Below are 20,343 nucleotides of genomic sequence, written 5' to 3'. Positions count from 1 at the left end.
AGTATTTGGATACCTAAAGGCCATTAAAATTAATGAGAACTGGTTACCCATCACCCTTCAGTGTTTTGAAAATCTCAACCCAGACAACTGCACCACTGCTATTTGCACTGGTGTGACTGAACTGAAAAAGTGCAGTGTGTCCACACTAGGCAACCTGTTTCAGGTGTCCTGGTTACACTTCACTTGTGTAATTCCATTGTCTACTTACAATTTCCTTCTCCTCCTTTCCTGAACTGTGGTGTAGCGTTACAGTTGACAGCTGCTTCACTCCACCCTAGAGGCAGCCGATTTAATACTGCCATTGTCTTCTTTGCAACGGTGTTGATGCATAATGACTGTAAAGCACATTCGGCTCCTCAGATGAGAGGCAGTTAAAGAAATGCAAAGTCCCGTAACAAATAAATGGCCACTTTGTAGTGGTCACTGCCTTGCACCCTACAGCCATTTGGAACATCAGAGCAAAAGTAAGGATTGAACTCATCCCCTACTGCTCCAAAAGAACACAAACCCCTGCCATTTGAGTTAAAGGAGAATCTTCATTAGCCATTAGCAGCATAGACTCTATGTCACACACAGGAGCAGTTTTAATACTGGTAAACATACACACTAGCTAATTCATTATAGTGTTACCTATTAAGAAATAAACCCTCCTTCCATAAGCAACCACAGTAAAAAGGACTGCTGCTATAAAGTCTTTCTGCTATTCAAAGGCTTGTTTACAATGAGATGGTTAGGAAGGGTGCCAGTTGAGTTAACTGATGTGCTGAATGTCCCTCAGTCATGTAAGTAAAAAGACCTGAGAGTCAGTACTTTTCTAGGCAATTATAGCATGCTTGGGAGAGTGTTATACTATGAGGCTGATAGCTCAATGGCTTTAAACTTCCAGAAGTGTAATAATCACCCTGAGATGTACCAGGCAGAGCATGTTATTGCTACAATGAAATGACATAGGGGACACTATTCGGTCAACGATGTCATCCTCTGCATAATGGTGAACATTATAGGCACAGGTCTGTCAGCATCAGTCGTGTCAGGGGACTCAGTGATGTACAAACAACAGAAATATGACTAAGTTGCAAGTGAAGTATTATTCCTACAGCATTTTTTAAATAGCAACTGTATTTTTACTATAGCTGATTCATTCATTCAGAAAGAAGGAAATCATGGCTGAGATCAATTTGTATTTCCGCTGCATAATTGCTTTGGCCGAGAATCTCTGCGGGCAATAACAATAATAATGCTAATAATCAGAGCTACCACAATCATTTGCCTAGCATTCTTCATTCATAGATCTCCAAGTACTCCACAGATGAGGGTCCTATCATTATCCCCAGAGAACAGTGTTGCAGGGAAGTAGAATGATTTGCCAGAGGTTATGCCACCAGAAATAGAAGCTAGATTCCCAGTCCTCTACGCTATCTGTTGGACCACAATGCATCTCAGTATGAGGGGGGCCACTGCCAGCTCAGTAGATTTATCATCTGCCAATGTAACAATGCCACAGTAATAAGCCGTTTCAATATATAAACCAGGATGTCTCTAGTTAAAAGAGTATCTCTCAATCATTTTTCCTCCTAAGCAGGCTTTTCAGCCTCAGCTCAATACAGAGCAATTTCCCGGCCTCCTGTACTGTAACCTGGGGAAGCTGAAATGGTTTGAATTGCTTTCCAATGTGGATCTTTCATAAAAATATGTTCTTTCCCCCATCTTTCATGCTTTGGAATAACCAGAAGAAACAAGAGGTAATGAAGGCATTTGGGAAAGTGAAAAGACAGCATTTCTTCCTGTTATATTGTATGTCATGCATCTTATAGAAAAGAGGTAAGTTTTCCTATTTCTCTACTGGATCCATATAAAACTGTTCTAAAATATCTAATGATCTAGCTATGCTTTATTTTATTCAAACACAAAAAGTGTCCCGATGGCTCACTACTAATATCTGACCCTATGGAACCTCATCAGCAGGAGTTGTTTAAAATTTTGTGGCCAGGATTGTGTCTGGCCCTGTGTGCATATACAAGAGAAGGATGGGGGCAAGATGCCATCTTCACCTGTTGGTTCTGCATGCAGAGATTGCCCATGGCTTGTGTTCCCAGTGGTGCTGGTGCCCCACTATTGTGAGGAGTGGGGTTGTAGGACTACTCCCACACAAGCGAGCAGAGCTGGCACCGTGCAGAGGGAAGCACATACTATGCTCTGTAGAAAGGTGGAGATGCTTTGCCTTGTGCTTCTTGAGCCTTTTGAGGAACTGTGCCTGCCTAAGGCAACTGGCTCCAGTTCTACCACTCTGAAGATGCGTCTCCACATGCCCTATGCTCCAGGGCTGCTCCTTAAAAACAGCCTAGTGCTGTATGAGTTGTAACCCAGCAGAACCTAAGTCTGCAGGTGGATTTTAAAACCCCTTGGATCTAGCCTGTAAGAGGTTCTCCTCTCCAGTTTCATGACACAGTTACTGGTAGGTTTTACCATCAAGACCAGTGTTTCCATACAATCAAGAGACCCATGACAGCTACTCACTCTGGGCTGTTGGAAGGTTGGAGAAGGCTGCCTTTATCCGACCAGCTAACCACTCCAGGCTTTCATGCATATTGGCCAAGGCCTTCAGATCACTGACATCACGCAGGATCTCCTGCTGCGGGATTAGTTTATCTCCCAGGTTCCCAATGAGAACTTCTGACTCTTTGCTGAAGGCAGCCCTGAAATGCAAACACAAACAGGAATGTTAATATATCACAGAGTCAACAAGAGTGGAGATGGGCAAGGACCAGTTCGGTCATTTAGAACAGGGTTTCCCAATCCATGGTTCGGGACCCAAAATTGGGTCACCAGAATGTTTCAGAGGGTTATATGGCAGCTCCTGCGGGCCTTGTCCCACAGGGCTGGCTGAGCTCCTCTCCCTGTTCCAGGCACTGCAACCTCTGGGGTCCCAGAGCTACTCAGGTTTGGCTTAGCTGTCATGATGACAGGAGTCTGGGTAGGTCAAATTTGAGTAAGCGGCACTTCAACTCCATGAGCCAGGTCACAACTCCACTCGTACAAATTTGGACCAGTCAGGATGGTGGGACCAAACCTGAGAGGTGCTGCAATCCTGGAGGTTTCAATACCCAGGACAGAGAGCCAAGCCCAGCCAGCCCCACAGCACAGGAGCTGCAGGAGCCACCTCTGTGGGGTGAGTGCCAGGCAGTACCCAAACTCCCTCCCCAGGGGCCATGACCCAACCGAAACAAAGCCTCCACCCACAGACTTTTTACTGGGTCGTGATAGGCCATAAATATTTACAAATAGGTTCTGAGCCCAAAAAGGTCGAGAACCACTGATTTTGAACATCCACCCTTGGCCAATGTAAGATTGCTCCTTACACTCAGCTCTTAAGAGCTATGTCCACTCTAGTTTTAAATATCTCATTTGTTGGAGCTTCTATCAGCTTTGTGGACACTATCCATTTTGGGAAAAACAATTCCACTGCCCAATTCATCTCATTCTCATGGAGTTTTCTTTGATATTCTGCCTGATTGCACTCTTTCTACTTCATCCCATTACTCTCAGTTACTTCTCCTGGCATCACTCCAAACAACTCCAGACCCTCCTTGGCAAATATACCTTTCAGATGCATGTATAGCTGTTTTCATGTCTCCCTGTAGTTGGCATTTAGACAAGTTACACATATTTAGTTCATTTAATCTTCCCTTGTAAGTCAGTCCCTTCAACTTCTGAATCATTTTTCATACATACATACATCAAATGAAACGTACCCTGGAGCTTGATGGCTCAAAAGAACAAGGAGGCAAATAAACAGCTTTGAAAATTAGGCTCTGCATTATTTTACTAGCACAGATGTAGTATTTGGTGAAAAGTGACAATCAAGACAAATGTGTTTACGTAGCACATTGATTTGTACATAAGCTCCAAAGAACTTCTTCCAGGGGTCATAAGAATATAGAGGATATGAACATAAGAATGGTCATACTTGTCAGACCAATGGTCTCTCTAGCCCAGTAACCTGTCTTCAGACAGTGTCAAGTGCCAGATGCTTCAGAGGGAATGAACAGAGCAAGGTAATTATTGAGTAATCCACCCCTGTCATCCGTCCCAGCTTCTGGCAGTTGGAGTTTTAGGGCCACTCAGAGCCCAGGGCTGCATACCTGACCATCTTGTCTAATAGCCATTGATGGATCTCTCCTCCATGAACTTAGCTAATTCTTTTTTGAACCCAGTTATGCTTTTGGCCTTTGAGAGCCACAGGTTGTAGCCTGTCAATGAATTCCACAGGTTGACTGTGCCTTGTGTGAAGAAGTGCTTCCTTATGTTTGTTTTAAACCTGCCACCTATTACTTTCATTGTTCTTCAGGTTTCATTGTCTTTCAGGTTTGCGTCACAATCATCTCCTGCACTCTATTTTAGCCCTCTGCCATGCTCTTCTCCGTAGGGCTTGAGAGGACTAGCACAGCAAAGTCCTAAATGCCAGATTCCAAAAGAATCTTGCCAAGTTTACCTGCACGTAAAACCACCACTAAGCACTTACACAGGTTGAGACACACAGACCAGAAGGGACCATTATGATCACCTAGTCTGACCTCCTGGATAAAACATAAACCAGAGATTTTCACCCATTATTTCCTACATCTAAACTCAATAACTTGTGGATGAACTAAACCGTATCTTATTGAGACATCCAGTTTTGAGTTGAAGACTCCAGGTGATTGTGAATTTACTACAGCCCTTTGTAAGTTGTTCCGATCATTAGTTACCATCACTGTTAAAATCTTTTTCCCAGCTTGAATGTTGCCAACTTCAACTTTCAGTCACTAGATCTTACAATGAGAACTCATGCCACTGAGAATGATAGATGAATAGCTGCGGGAAAATAATTCCATCAGTAAAAAGAACAGGAGTACTTGTGGCACCTTAGAGACGAACAAATTTATTCTAGCATAAGCTTTCGTGAGCTACAGCCCACTTCATGCATAGAATGGAACATATAGTAAGAAGAGATATATATACACATACAGAGGAGGTGGAAGTTGCCATACAAACTGAAAGAGGCTAATTAATTAAGATGAGCTATTATCAGCAGAAGGAAAAAAACTTTTGTAGTGATAATCAAGATGGCCCATTTAGACAGTTGACAAGAAGGTGTGAGGATACTTAACTTAGGGAAATAGATTCAATATGTATAATGACCCAGCCACTCCCAGTCTCTATTCAAACCAAGTTAATGGTATCCAGTTTGCATATTAATTCAAGCTCAGCAGTTTCTTGTTTGAGTCTGTTTTTGAAGCTTTTCTGTTGCAAAACTGCCACCCTTAAATCTTTTACTGAGTGGCCAGAGAGGCTGAAGTGTTCTCCTACCGGTTTTTGAATGTTATGATTCTTGATGTCAGATTTGTGTCCATTGATTCTTTTGCGTAGAGACTGTACATGCACATTGGCCAAACCGGATAGTCTCTACGCAAAAGAATAAATGGACATGAAAGCTTATGCTCTAATAAATTGGTTAGTCTCTAAGGTGCCACAAGTACTCCTGTTCTTTTTGCGGATACAGACTAACACGGCTGCTACTCTAAATTCCATCAGTGGTCTTTTAAACCATGCAAGCAGTCACACTGCCAGAACCTCAAACTAGATGTGTTTAAGTAGCTTCACTGCACTTATTTTTGATTTATTAAACGACATATAAATCTGAATAGGGTTTAAAATTTTAAACATTTAATTAAAATATTTTAAAAAACCCCCAAACCCTTCACTTTCAGGGATTTTGCTTGAGAATGTAAAAAAAAATAAAGCTACATCCCTCAAGGTGGTGCTGTAGAGCTGTTGTCTCTGACAGTATGGTCTGAGAGGAAGTAGCATCTGTTGGCTAATGCTGAGGATTGGGAGGTAAGGGGATGCCTTTGACTTCAGTGGAAATACACCAGGGTTGAATTTGACTCCTTTTTTCTCTACAGCATGTGACTGATTTTAATCAGTCTCATGGCTGTTTGGAATTGATTAAATCCCCCCAGGCTCCTCCTATGGACAGGCTGGGCATTGCTAATAGATTCCTGGAAGTTGTCATAATGGTACTTACATTTACCACACCAGCTGTGCTCCCCATCCAACACACTTTCATGGCTGACAGAGAAAGAGATCCAACAAGATTGATCATAAGGGCAGACAGTTACAAATTATGTTATATCTTTGTCTCCATCTTAGGTACTTCTATGCCCCCCCTTACCCTAGCATCTAAGTACCTTCCAATCGTTAATATGTTTATGCTCACAACACCCCTGTGAGGTAGAGAACAGCTGTTTTACAGATTGACAACCAAGGCAGAGAGAGACTAAACGATTTGCACAAAGTCACACAGGGTGTCTTGGAGCACAGCCGGGAATAGAACCCACGTCTCCTGAGTCCCAGGCTAGTGCCCTAACTGTCCTCTGTACTGTATGCTCCTATACTTAAGTAACTTGTCAAACAGCAAGGGAAATATCTCATTTCAGCTCTGCCTTGGTAGGTAGTACAGATGTTCTTACAATGTCTTCTGGAGTGTACCACATCTTAATAGCGGGTACGTCTCATTGACACCTTCTCCTCTCCCAGGTGGACCATCATTTGCCCCACTGGCAATGGCAGGAAGTTGAAGCTAGACGAATATTTAATGGTGAGAGAGATTAACCAACAGTTTGCCAACGGTCGCAGTGGATTCTTCGTCACTGACAAATTTTAAATCGAGATGGGATGTTTTTCTAAAAGATCTGCTCTAGGAATCATTTTGGGGGAGTTCTATGGCCTGCACTGTACAGGAGGTCAGAGGAGATGACCACGCTGGTCCCTTTCAGCTTTAGGGTCTATGAATCGAACAACACTCCTATGGCAACTACAGCAACTTTTTTACCTGGCAAAGTAGTAAGAGGAAATACTTAATCTACTTTTAGCTTCTTTTAACTTGGTTTAGCAGCTGGAAATAAGGAGCGGAGTTAGTACAACGTAACTGTGCAGTTCTTCACAGACCACAGTTTGCGAAATGTTGGATTACGAAACACTAGTTTGCCATTACCCAAAACAGTGATTACAACGTAATTTGTTCCCAAAGGACTCCAACTCTTTCCCCAAACAGTTTCTACAACACAAAAAGCAAAGAACAAAGTTTTATTGGCACTTGTTTGGGGTGACCTGCATAGCCATTACATGAATCATTTGATCATCCCAAACTCAGGTTAATAAAATCTACATCTCACACTATTGCATATTTATTATTTTTAACACGGGGTGGGAACAAATGTATCCCTATCAATGAAATTATGCTCCTAATTATGATTGGCATGTATGGGAAACAGGCTTTTATTCTAAGAGAACAATGGTTTAGTAGGAATTTATAGCAAAAGTACAGCAAATATGTTCACTTGTTTTCTCAAATGTATCTATTTGGCCGCAGAAATCCAAGCTCACAATTCCATCATTACACACACACTGAAATCTGCAATGAAGATAACCTTCAACAAGCAACTCTGTCTTAAAAGATCACTTTAAAGTATCCCCAAGGATCCCCAGAGTGGGTTTTTTTTTTCTTTTTTTACCTTCAGTTAACACCCAGCTATATGAGGCAACTTACTTTTGCTGGTCTTTTGGGTGGCTGCTTAGGGCAGGTTTCACAATACATATTAAATGCAATCCCCTATAATTCCTCCCCCTTTACATTAATGGACTATTATGTTTGCCCAGCTAAGCACTTAAAAGTAAGGAAATACCAAAGTTAAGACTGAATATGCAACCTTCTTGTTTCCCATAAAGATTTGTGTGTGGGTCAATAGGGTCTACTCTTAATCTCCTTTTTGCCAAAGAATGCAGGTCTGGTCTGATCAAGTCATCTGACTAACAAAATATCGCTTGTCTAAGTGTCATTCTGTTTCCCTCTGCTGTGTCATCGCTATTGCTATAATATTCTTTCTCTAATACCAGGATTGGCTTTAGATCTGTTCTGTTTTATTGGATACCCTGTAACATGCATAGCCTGTTCTTAGCATTGCACATATAGGGATACACAGTGGAAGACAGTGCCCCCCACCTGAAATGAATATCCAGCAGAAAGAATGGGTTCTCTCTCCTCTTCCGGAGAAGCAATATCTATGTTTTTCAGGGGCTGAGATGTTAATAAAATTAAATCACACATTGACTTAGACTGGAAATACGTGATCTGATGGTGACACGAGGCTTCCCTCTCTCTTACTTTAATACTTACATAGTGAAAGGAAAACAAGGGCCAACGAAGGGCAGACATGACAAATCAAGATCACCTTTGCTATGTTAAGGCATTCTGGCCATGTCAGAGCAGGGCTGAGAACCAGCCAAGTATCCACATCAATACAAAACAGTGACGGAATGAGGCCTCCTGTGTGCCCTTGGCAACAGCTTTACATTCGTTTACTGCTTCTCTCCCTTTTCATGGCCAAGGAATTAGCTTCAATTATTCCTTCAGCAAATGATGAATATGAATCAGTTCACTGGGAGAATGTGTCCAGGGAGCTGTGCAAACAAGAGGGACCATTTGAGTGTCACACTCCCCTTTTCCCCTCTCTAGCCCCCCAAGGGCAAAATTACAGAGGGGAAGAGGAAAAATTCCCTGAGGAGTGAATTTACCATTCTGACAAGGTCCCTTTTGTCATTTTCCACACTGTGCTTTGAAGCAGCTCTTGAAGGGCTAGTTTTTCAGAGTGAGAGTCAGATGCTCTTAGCTGATAGGCATCACAGTGAATTCAAACTTCAGTTAATAGCACTGTGCGGAGCTTGTAGCCAGTGGTCCAGAATATCAGGGGCCAGACAAGAGGTGAACGTATGTGTGGTGCCCCGTGGAAAGCATAATACAGAATAATAATATTTATCACTTAGGCGGCACTTCTGCAAACACTAATTATTCTTCACAACTCCTGTGGTAGATATTTCCCCACCTGACAGATGGTGAAACTGTGGCAGAGAGTGGTTAAGTGACTTGCCCAACACCACATGTAAGAGCACAAGAGTTTCTGGATCCCAGCTCTGAGTTAAACCCACGAGACTGAGCTGCCTCAGAGTAAATATACATTTGTAATTGCTATGCTTGGCGGCATCCCCGATACTCCTCAATTCTTGCAGAGTATACGGTACACCAGTGAGAAAGAAGGATTTCCTTTGTGTGTTGAAAAAGATGCCCCACCGTTCCCTCAGCACGCTAGTTAGAAGGAAGGCCGGGCTTCCCCCGCTGACCAACTGTATAGAAAATTGCCTAAAATCACACAGCAAGTGCAGAATAGAACTTTGATTTCCTGATGTAGAGCTCTATGCTTTAGCCACAAAGTCAACCTTCTAGCTTAGCTCTGGCTGAGACTTGGAGACTACATTTAAAAGCTTTATACAAAAGTTACCAAGGCAGAAGCCTTTCACTTGAATTGAAAGAAACAAACCAATAATCCTACAAAAATATTGTTCTTGTTTATCAAAAAGAATTTAGAAAAAAGGCCCTTGCTTCACTTTAGTTGCCTTCCCTGTTCCAAAAGTTGTCTGAGGATCATCGAGATATTGTCCAAGCACCAAAACAGAGACCAACAAGAGTGGGCGTTTTCTGCCAAAGGAATCACTCTAACATGACTCTCTGCAACAAGACCAATAAAAGTAAATTCAATAACTTTTTACAGAATTTGTGGTCTTGTTTGTTGCAAAGTAGTTGCAAAGATTCAACTTGTGAGGACATTTCTCTGAACTTCTGCACAGCAATACAGTCGAGAAAAATCAACAAAGCTATGCCGCTTTACACTACTGCGGATTCAGCCCTCTCTAATGCTGACCTAAATTGGAGGGTCACTGAGATTTGAAACAAATATCTCACTTGATCCCAGGGATCTGTAAGAGAGAAGAGCAAGATTAGCACTGGACAGCTGCACATCTAAGGGGTCACAAGACCATAAGACAGTGGATCACTAATTTATTCTTAAAATAATAAAATAAGAAGAATAATGCATCACATGATGTTCTTTGTTCATTTCCTGGACCAGTCTAATTCAGTTTCAATTATGTTGCCTAATGTACCATTGTGTATTAGCAAATGTCTTGTTGTATGCTGTGAAACAGTAACAAGGTTTAGCAGAGCCAGGACTGTTGCTAAGTTCATTTCAATGGAGGATGCATCTTGCAGGAGTAACAAATCTGAAAGTGGGTGTTCAATTTCCTCATGCCACAGCCATTTCTCTGAGGGTTGAATCATGAGTCTATGTAATCCACAGAAAGAGGGAACAAAAGACACTTCTCTGCAATCACAGATCAAGTGCAGCACGAACAAATTGTCGCACCTCTGTGCTTCAAACGGAGGGACTGTTCCCTGAAGTTGAAGAGGAACTCAATCTTCCAGTGCCCATTTAGTTCTAGGCCTCAATGCTGAGATTCCCAACAAGGGGATTTTTCTGATGTAGATGTTTTCCACGGGGATTGGACAGAAATCCACAAACTAATTTCACATAGGCCACTCAACAGCCATCAGATGGTAACAACTTGCAGCCATGATAGACCTAGGCTGCACACTGCCTAGCAAGCAGGAGTGCCTCAGCCTGAGCTCAGACAAGGTGGGTGAGGTAATATCGTTTATTGGACCAACTTCTGTTAGTCAGAGAGACAAGCCTTCGAGCTTACACAGCTCTTCATGTCTGGGATCAGTCAGTGAGTCTAAATGGTGTGAGGAAAGAACCCTAACCCACCCCGAAGTCAGATCCCTAGATTTGTCCTGAATCCACACTGCGTAATCACAAAGGTCACTTTTCAGCACCACCAAAAGGGCCCTTAAATGCCAATTTTAGTACAGCTGTCGCTTTAGGCACATAGGAATTGTCATTGGGCCATTTAGTCTGCCATCCTGCCTCCCGCTGCACCACAACAGATGGTTGTGTCAGAAAGTCACTTGATTCCTGACATTCTGGTTCAGGACTGGTCCAACTAAATCTGGCATCCTGCCCCTAGCACGGGCCTGATACTTCAGAAGAAGGAAACATCAATAACTAAACATCACCAAGTGTGCATGTTGCACATGGATGAGAGGAGGAAAAAGGAGGAGAGATTTATTCCTTGACCTTTTGCTGGCAATCAGCTGGCATGAGGTTTGAGTATCTTCATCATTAACTCAGCTTGCACTGGTAAAGATATTAACGACGACTACTCTGAGATCCACCTCCGCCACAATTCTTAAGAAATCAGTCAGTTTAAGATGGCTACATTCAGGATTGTTAGCATTTTAAACATCTATAGTAATAACAAATTGCAGATGTATATTTGTATATAATCATTATAGTGGAGCAGGAGCTCTGTTATAATTAAGATTGAGAGTTTAAAAGTCTACTATTCTAAGTGCTCTAAAATCCACGCAATAGCTCAGATTGTTTTTCTCTGCTTCATGGTGGTGCGGGGTAGGGTTAGTGGTCCAAATTTGGGGTCTCTTGAGCAAGACCTTTTCAAGACACTGCCCCTCCAATATGTGTTTACAAAAATTACCTCTGTTCAAATTTTTTTGTTTTGCACACACCTGGGCTCAAACTATGGCTCTAATCATCCCCAAACTGATCTCATCCACTTGGGATTTATTTCAGCTACTGCATGACACCTCTTGCCCCTTTGGGGTATGTGTTTGTGTTATAGCGAATAAGTTACTCAGGGTTAATTAGGAACTCCAGAGCATCAGTAGTTCAAGCCAAAAAGAATGAAATGCTCATATAAAGCAAGACTAGGGCTCTGCTTAGAGTGAAAGGATGAACAGACTGTCACGGTCACTGGGTGCCTCAAGGTGATAGGCTGTGACCATGTGAGCCCCACCATTGGCAGTTTTCAGAAGATGCGTGTGGTAAATGTTCCTTGCTCTCTGCCTGCATTCTGCAGGGACTCCTGTTGAAGGTTTTGCCCGGAGACAGAAATGTCCAGTTTAAAAGTGATATTTCAAAGTGCTCTAGAAAACCACAGGCAGACTCAGATTTTACTTTAGAAGTAGAGTCCAGGAAATTAGCATTAATTAAATAGAGGGAAGATGAAATACTCCAGTAAGCAGTTATGGCCATGTAATCAATCCAAACAATGGAACTGAATGTGATCAGAGGAAAGCAAGTCGCAGGGTCATTCGGTCAAGCGGTTCCTGAAACACAGGCGCCCTAATATGTGCTGGTCATAACATTTCCATATTCTTATAACATTCTGGGTGCAGAGCTAGGGAATGTGGGGGAGGGGTATTAGAGCAGTGCAGGAGGTGTGAAAGTTGGCAGAGTGCAGGGAGAGGTTTGAGGGGGCTTAGGGGGTAGAGACCCCCACCTTGCCTATGCTGCCTCCAGCAGTAGGGAAGGGATTCCAGGCTCGTATGTCCCCTGATGCTATTTTTTCTAGGGGAAAAAGGGAAGTCAAAGAAGTGCTGGAGAGTAAGAGGAGAAATGGTACAAGTCAGAACTGTATAATAGGGGATGCAGTGGGTGCTTCAGCTTTACCCCACAAAAACCAGCTCGCTTTCATAACTTTTCTGTCCCCCATTCAAACCATGCCCAACAGTACCGAGACTGGGACGGAGAGCTGAAAACAGCCATGTGTAGTGCATGGTACTGGCCCATAAGCTTGGCAGCTCAGGGAGGGAAGATGAGAACACCCAATGAGATGAGTGGAGCAGTTCACACATTGCTTCATGCCGTATTCATCTCTGTGGGGTGGCCTCATTCAGCAGAGAACATCATCTCATTGAGATGAATGGATGACTTCACACCTCTCTGAGCCTGCTATGCTGCAGATGGGTGTGTAGAGCCCTTCCCCATACACTAGATATAGAGTAGGGGACTCTGGATCTCCACTCTCCTGCCCCCTCATGCCTCTTGCTTGTATTTGCACTCCTCACTGTCCCACCACCTCCCATTGCCTGTCCAAGCTTACCAGGGGCATGGACGCAAGGAGGAGGATGGAGCTGGTGTGTGAGTAGGGGGCTCAGAGCAGCGGGAGCATGTGAGCAGTCAGAGCAATGGGTGTGATGGGGGGAATGCTGGATCAGTGTCAGAGCAATGGTGGTGTAACACCTTTGGGACCAGTAAAACCACACTTGGCACAGTGGGAAATGTGTGTGGGGTGTTGAAGCAGTGCAATGAAGAGTGGTGTAGAAAGGAGAGGGTCAGATATGGAGTGAGGGTTGTTGTGTCCCCAAATTCCCCCCACCCCCAGGTCTGTCACCCCATCTGAAAAATGCCCCTACTTACTCCATGCTAGTCTCTAGACTGTTCCTGCATCCTTTCCCCAGCTCCTCAACCTGCAGGTCCCATTCTAACACCCATCTCTCTACAAGAAGGGTGTTAAGGAGGGAGAACTGGGCTGTGGTGGACAAGCAGAGAGACAGGAGATGATACACAGGCAGTGAAGCAACTGACATGCAGCCAGTGCATTCTGTGGGCTGGATAATCATTGCCAAGGAGTCAGACCCAGTGGAGGGGGAGAGTTGGGCTGTGGTACATGGGGATGCAGAGAAATAATTTAAAGAACAAACCAAATGCCCAAAATCCTTGTTAACACACAGTTAGCTTGATGGTACCTTGTGCCCTTCGGGAACATTGTGTTCAGCTAACCTCAAACCTCTGAAAACCATAATATACAGAGTTATGGTTCATGCCATCCCCACAATCCATCCTCAGCTCTGCCCTCTATGAATGATGCGCCAGTACGCCAGTAACACCTCCCGCCCCCCAGCATTCTGTTCTTACAGATGGTGGGAGTTGAGCGCATGGACAGATTTCCCCAAAGTAACTATGCAGTATATTCAGATAGAAACTATACATAGAGCGATCAGATGGGCTCATAAAGGATCAGATTCTCCCTTACTCACATTGAGTAGTACCTTATTCAGTGAGTAGTTGTAGTGAAATGAAAAGGGCTACTTGGGAAGTAAGGCACTACTTGGCCAGAGTAAGAATGGCAGAATCTGGCACTTTTCATTTAGTGCAAAGCTATAAATCAGATCCTAGTACAATTAACTGTCACAGTAAGAAGGGCCAGATTCTCAGCTGGTGGAAATCGGCATAGCACTGCTGACTTCAGTCTGAGAATCTGGTCCAAAGTTAGGAGTTCTGACACCAAAACAAGACCATATTGGGAGGAGTTCAAGTCTCCCAATTATCCTTATTGTACCAGCAGATTTGTTACTTGAGATCTGCAGCCAAATACATTCTGCTCTATCACCATCTCCATCCTGGAGAGCTCCTCAAACAAGCTCAGCTTGAGGTTTGCAGCAAAATGATTTTCACCCTGTGAACTCCCAGGATGCTGGGATGAGCAACGCGGGCGCTGCTTTCTTTTTCACAGCTCTCCTAATATGCGTTGCCTCTTTAATGTAGTACCCTTGCCACCCCTTGTGATACAGAGCAGCTGCAACACAGAAGGCTGGGGGGTTGCTGTGATTTGCCAGTGGTCAGATCTAACATTCTTTTCTATTCTTTCCACTCAAAGTTAAGTCTGGAAATAATACATTTTTGGTTTTTATCTCTAACGTGCCTGATTCAGTAATGAACCGAATGCTAACCTTTATACAGCAAGAAGGACATTTTATTTCACATCCAGCCAAGTGCCAAATAGCCTTCCCAGATTCAAAAACTAATTATATCAGGAGAGGCATGACTTTTCTTTCCTTCCTGTCCTTGCCAAGTTCCAAGCTACTATAATATGCTCAATCAGGTCTCTTTTGTTTATCCAACCACACAAGAATATTAACGGTGAGATTCACCCACTCCCTACCCTGACTTTTGACATCTAATCACAACAGAGATAGTGGCAGGTTAAAGACAACAGAATCAATCAGTGTTAACAGAGATATGCATGAGGTTTTTGTAAGGACACTATTTTGATTCTTCACTCTAATTAAGCTAATGAGACACCGGAAACCTAAGGAAAAGAAAAAAAACTAACAGTACTTCCCCCACCCCACCCCACAATCCTCCACAGACTAGTGTTAAAACTACAGGACATAACTGAATTAATATACTTAAAGGGATATTGTCAAATAGTTTAAGTACAACTGTGGCAGGGTGTTGCTCCCTCCCCAGACTGGGTGCCTGACACGGCCATGCCTCAGTTTCTTTCCTTTCAGTCAAAATGCTACACAGCAGGGATTGGATGGAGGGTGTTTCAAATCAGACCTCTACCTCTGGGATCTGATTTATTAGCAAAACATTCACCTCCACATAACTCTTTCTCCAGGCTCCAATAGTCCACCCAACCCTCTCCCCGGTGCTTGCTCCCTCACTGCGCTAACATAGTCCTAACATCCCATGGAGAGTTTCATAGGAGAGGGCTCTTCTTACCACACACCACGCTGCCCTCCTAGGCAGAGAGAGAGTCAGACATCCCCTTCCTCCCAGCTCACTCTGCCCCCCCCTTAGTGCACCCCAGCTGTGGCCTTTCCCAGACTTAACTCTTTCCCTGCTAGCTCAGGAAGAAGGTCTGTGTACCTTGTTGTAACAATATATGAAGACGGTTAAATAGCAAGGTAATATGCATCTTTAAAATATCTTGGATGATTAGATAATGGACAACTGGACCTAGCAGGCTCATGAGTCAGAGAGAAATTAACCTCCACCTCAATTTCTGTGGGACCCATAAAACCAATGTTTTGTTTCCCCCTGGCTCTGCAGAAACAGTTAGATAGCGAATGTTATTCCCAGAGTTGCTCTCATATATCGACAATACCAAGGTGCAAACAATGACAGAAACAAAAATCACATGAATTTGAGCTCTTACAGTAATGGTTAAGAAATTAGCTAAGTGGGAAAATAGGACAAAAACCGGAGAAAGAATTAAATGCTATTTTCCAGCTTTCAGGAGAAATTAGACATCGAATAGCTTCCTAAGGAAAATTTATAAGTCACATTGCTTATGAAGAAATCTCAATCAATGGATAATAAAATTAAAAAATAAGAAAAAAGAACTGACATTAAGGTTGAAATCTTGGGGGCACCACTGAAGCTGATGACAATTTTGCTACTGATTTCAATGTGGCCAGGATTTTATGGTAAGACTTCAACTTTGATCAGTATGATCCAGCGCCCCCTCCGCCCCCTCCTCCCTTGCCTAGGGTTACCATATTTCAACAATCAAAAAAGAGGACCGGGGGGGGGGGGAGGGGCAGAGAGCGCCGCCCCATCCACTCCCCCCCACTTCCCACCCCCTGACTGCCCCCCTCAGAACTCCCAACCCCCCTCCCTGCTCCTTGTTCCCTGACTGCCCCTCTTGGGACTCCTGCCCCTAACTGCCCCCCAGAACTCCACCCCCTACCTAAGCCTCCCTGTTCCTTGTCCCCTGACTGCCCCCTCCTGAGACCCCCCCCCACCCTAACTACCCCCTTAGGACCCTACCCCCTACCTGTCCCCTGACTGCCCCAACCCTTATCCACACCAAGATCAACCAAATAGTGGAAGTAAAGGAAAGATGTTAAGACCAGCTTTAACCCTAGCTGTAGGAAAGGAGGGATAATTCATGAAGGTTAAAACCACAAGAATTGCATGTTTACTTCACAAGCAATACGTGTTTTTTTCTCCCAGACTCCCAAATATCAAACAGGATTTTTAAAGTGCACTGATGCCAGTGCAGCATGAGCAAACAGTTCCGCAAATACCCACGATTTACGTTGTTAATCATTCCTTTCTCTAAACTGCATCATCTTTATCGTTCTTGCATTCACTGAATAAGTAAAAAGATAATTTGGGTGAATTAGATTAATTTTAAACAGCCTCACTTGCTCTTACAATATTATAGCTAAATGCCAATCAAAGGAACGATGAATAGTGATGGGAAAGCACAGGCTTGCGGCTAACCAGAAATGTAAAGATGACTGGCTTCTTCAGCATAAGCAGGGTCGGTGCAAGGATATTTTGCGCCCTAGGCGAAACTTCCACCTTGTGCCCCACCCCTCCCTGCACATTGGTTCATTGAAGGGCAAATCCCAATGAGCCTTTATAGACCCCAGCGGCCAGCTGTGCCCAGGGGCTGCTCCCCAGATCAGGTTCCCCCCTTCCCACCCCCTGAACTCCCCTGGAGAGCGCACAGCCCCCCCGCGCAAGCCCTTCCCTTCCCACCCCACCGCACCCCACCCCGAGTCCACTCACTGGCTTTGCTGGGCTTGGGCAGCTGCAGCGGCTTGGCAGGGAGGAGCCGCCTTCCGGAGGCAACGGAGAGCCAGAGCGCCCCGACTGTGGCGGCTGTGAGCCCCAGCCATGGAGGAGCCAGTGCGGTGCAGGGGGGCACCAGCCCTGCAAAGGCGGCGGCGGCACTAGCAGGGAGCAGCCGCGCCCCCCCCTCCTGCCCAGGCTGCGGCCCGGCACCCCCCCCCCGGGGCTCCTGCAGGCTGCAGCGGATGCATGCGGGCGCCAGCCCCCGTGCGCCCCCCAGCTCCTCCCTTGCCTAGGGTTACCATATTTCAACAGTCAAAAAAGAGAACGGGGAGAGCCCTGCCCTAGCCCCGCCCCATCCACTCCCTCCCACTTCCCACCCCCTGACTGCCCCCCTCAGAATCCCCAACCCCCCTCCCTGCTCCTTGTCCCCTGACTGCCCCCTCCTGGGACTCCTGCCACTATCTGCCCCCAAGAACTCCACCCCTACCTCAGCCTCCCTGTTCCTTGTCCCCTGACTGCACCCTCTTCAGACCCCCCGCAACCCTAACTGCCCCCTTAGGACCCTACCCCCTACCTGTCCCCTGACTGCCCCGACCCCTCTCCACACCCCCGCCCCAACAGCCCCCCCAGAACTCCTGACCCATCCAACCCCCCCCGTCCCCTGACTGCTCTGACCCCTCTTCACACCCCGCCCCCTGACAGCGCCCCCCAGACCTCCCGACCCATCCAACCCTTCCCCGCTCCCTGACTGCCCCCCAGCTGGGACTCCCCTGACCATGCCCATGGCGGTCAGACGCTGGCTCCACGTGGAGGCAAACATGCTGCCGGGCACACAGCCCCTCCCCTGCAGAGTGCTGAGGCAGCAGGAGGGGTGGAGGCGGGTCATATGCCCAGGAGCCGCAGAGTCCGAGCACGGTGAGGGGCGAGCCGGTTTGCTAGTAGCTAGGAGGAGTCTTAGGATATGTTTACATTGAAATCGGAGGTGTGATTGCAACCCAGGTAGTGTGGCTAAAAATAGTGGAGAAGACACTGTGGCATGGAACCAGGAGCAGGCTAGCAACGTGAGTGAATACGCAGGGTTCTGGGCAGGCATGCAAGCCTGTGCTGATCTTCCACTCCCGAGAGCCAGGTGGGAGGAAAAGGAGTGAAATTCTACCTCTGCTGGGAGCCCTTTGAACCACGACAGGAACCAGCACAAAGGGAGCGTTGGGTTCATGGGAAACAAAAGGAGCGATGGTCACAGGACATTGGGGGTCACTGAAAGGGAAAGCTGAGAACAAGTGATGATGGGGCTGCAATGAGGGCCAATACATTACAGAATGGAATGGAATATGGAGGGATGTGTCTACCTGCAACCAAAGGTGTGGTTGCAGCTTCAGTAGGCATAGCTTCAATCTAGCTAAAATAGCTACATAGATCTCCACTTCCTCCTCTCTCCATCCTGGCTGTTAGGAAAGGGATAACTAAGGGCAGGTTTCTCTGCCCACCCAAAGCAAGCAGAGCACATGTCGATGGAGCTCAGCAACATACCAAGAAGTATGAGATTCCTGCTGGTGACCTGCTTCAAGACTGCAATCCACAGAATAGGAATCATTACCAAGTGTTAGCAGTTGCATAGGGATTCTTTGTACTGTTACACCCCAGTTCGGCAAACCACTTCGGCATGTGCTTAACTTTAAACTCATGCTTAAGTCTCATGGAATTAAATGGCACTTAAGTCCATGCTTAAATGCTCTGCTGAATAAGGATGGACTTAAGCACCTGGGTAAGTGGTTTATGTTCTGTGGTCATAAACACTAGCCAAACGTTAAAAAGAAAGCGGTAATTTGTATAACTATAATCCATTGGTGTTACTGTAGCTTCAAAGTGTATTAGAACATCAGCTAAAAAATATGTTACCTTATAAAGTCTTCCTCTTCTTCTCTCTTTGGTCTGAGTTGCTTGGGCTGAGCCATGTTGATCCAGTTGGGCAGAGACTTCAAGAGCCTGGTGATGTCATCATCTTTTGCCCAGGATGCACTGATAACCAGCTTTTCATCTGACTGAGCAATGCTCCTAAGTGAAACCAACAATGGTCACGTTAGGAAAAGGGCATGTCTTACTTCTCGTGTGGGTAATGGCTTCACAGGTATTTGACACTTTCTCCTTTATATTATAAAAATGTACAACACTAACGAATAGTTCCACGAGGAGGTCAACAAAGAGTGTAACTCTCCATTTGTCCACAGGACGGAAGCAGTACGGGCAGCCGCAGTGCAAGATTCTCCACACTGCCCCCTCTATTATGTTCTTTGAAGGGACAATAGAGGTCAGATCCTCGGATTCCTTGAAGTCAATGGCGCTATACTGATTTACACCACATAAAGAGCTCATCCAGAGCTGAGAGAAGAGCTCAATTGTTTTGGTGGCTGAAATGGAAAATCCCGCCAAATTCAGTTAGTTTTGAACCCAACAGATGTTTTTTTTCTTACCAAAACCCTCCCCCAAACAAATACAAAAACAAAATGTTTCAGTCAACCCAAAATGAATTTTTTTCACTTTTTTGTTTTGATATGGGTTTTCCCACTCTTTTCTGGTTTCCTTAAAATAAACATAGTTACATTTCAAAACACAGTTTCAAAATGAAAAGCTGAAAGGGGTCTTTTGAAAATGTTGAAACAAACCATTCTGACTTTTAAAAAAATCCTTATTTTTTTATATGACTGAAACTATTCACTGAATTTGACCCCAACTGCATTTTCAGCAAATTTACTATTCAACCAATTTTTTTTGCTCATCTCTAATCTTGTCTAATATGGGCAGAGGGTGGTGTAGTCCCCCTGGCTCATTTGCTTCTTGGAATTTCTGCTGCAATCGCTAACTAGTGCCAACTCTGCCGTGACCTCATGCCATATGGGTATCTGTCCAGCAAGCTCATACCAATTGTCAGGCAGCTATCCAATGGTAGCAACTTTGGGAGTATATATGAAGCAGCAGCTAGGAGACTAATGGTTCTATATCCTACTCCCAGTTGTTTGAGTCATCTAATATGAGATATATCAGCTAAACAGTTTGTGTAAACCTGAATCAAAGATTACACTGCATTCTAATTACAAAGGCTTTCCTGTTTAACATTTTTGGCAGTATAACGAATATCTATGCTCTTGAAAATCATGCTGGAAATTCCAGGTGACAGAAGGGACATTTCATATAAAGGTGCTGATTAGCGCCTCTTTTCCCAGATGAAATTACTCAG

The 20,343-nt window shown here is 44.8% G+C and overlaps 1 protein-coding gene across 2 annotated transcripts in view; it reads right to left on the bottom strand.

The window, feature by feature from the left end:
- Nucleotides 1-20,343, bottom strand: part of EXOC4 (exocyst complex component 4) — a 576,720-nt gene that overhangs the window by 67,676 nt on the left and 488,701 nt on the right. For both annotated transcript variants that reach the window (XM_074952890.1, XM_074952899.1), the window contains exons 13-14: nt 19,008-19,163; nt 2,518-2,696 (exon numbers count right to left, since the gene is read on the bottom strand). In XM_074952890.1, the coding sequence (XP_074808991.1) occupies nt 2,518-2,696; nt 19,008-19,163 (335 nt within the window). The remainder of the gene's footprint in view (nt 1-2,517; nt 2,697-19,007; nt 19,164-20,343) is intronic.

The sequence above is a fragment of the Natator depressus genome, chromosome 1 (assembly GCF_965152275.1).
Source record: "Natator depressus isolate rNatDep1 chromosome 1, rNatDep2.hap1, whole genome shotgun sequence".
Lineage (NCBI taxonomy): Eukaryota > Metazoa > Chordata > Testudines > Cheloniidae > Natator > Natator depressus.
This window is presented reverse-complemented; position numbering and strand designations above follow the sequence as displayed.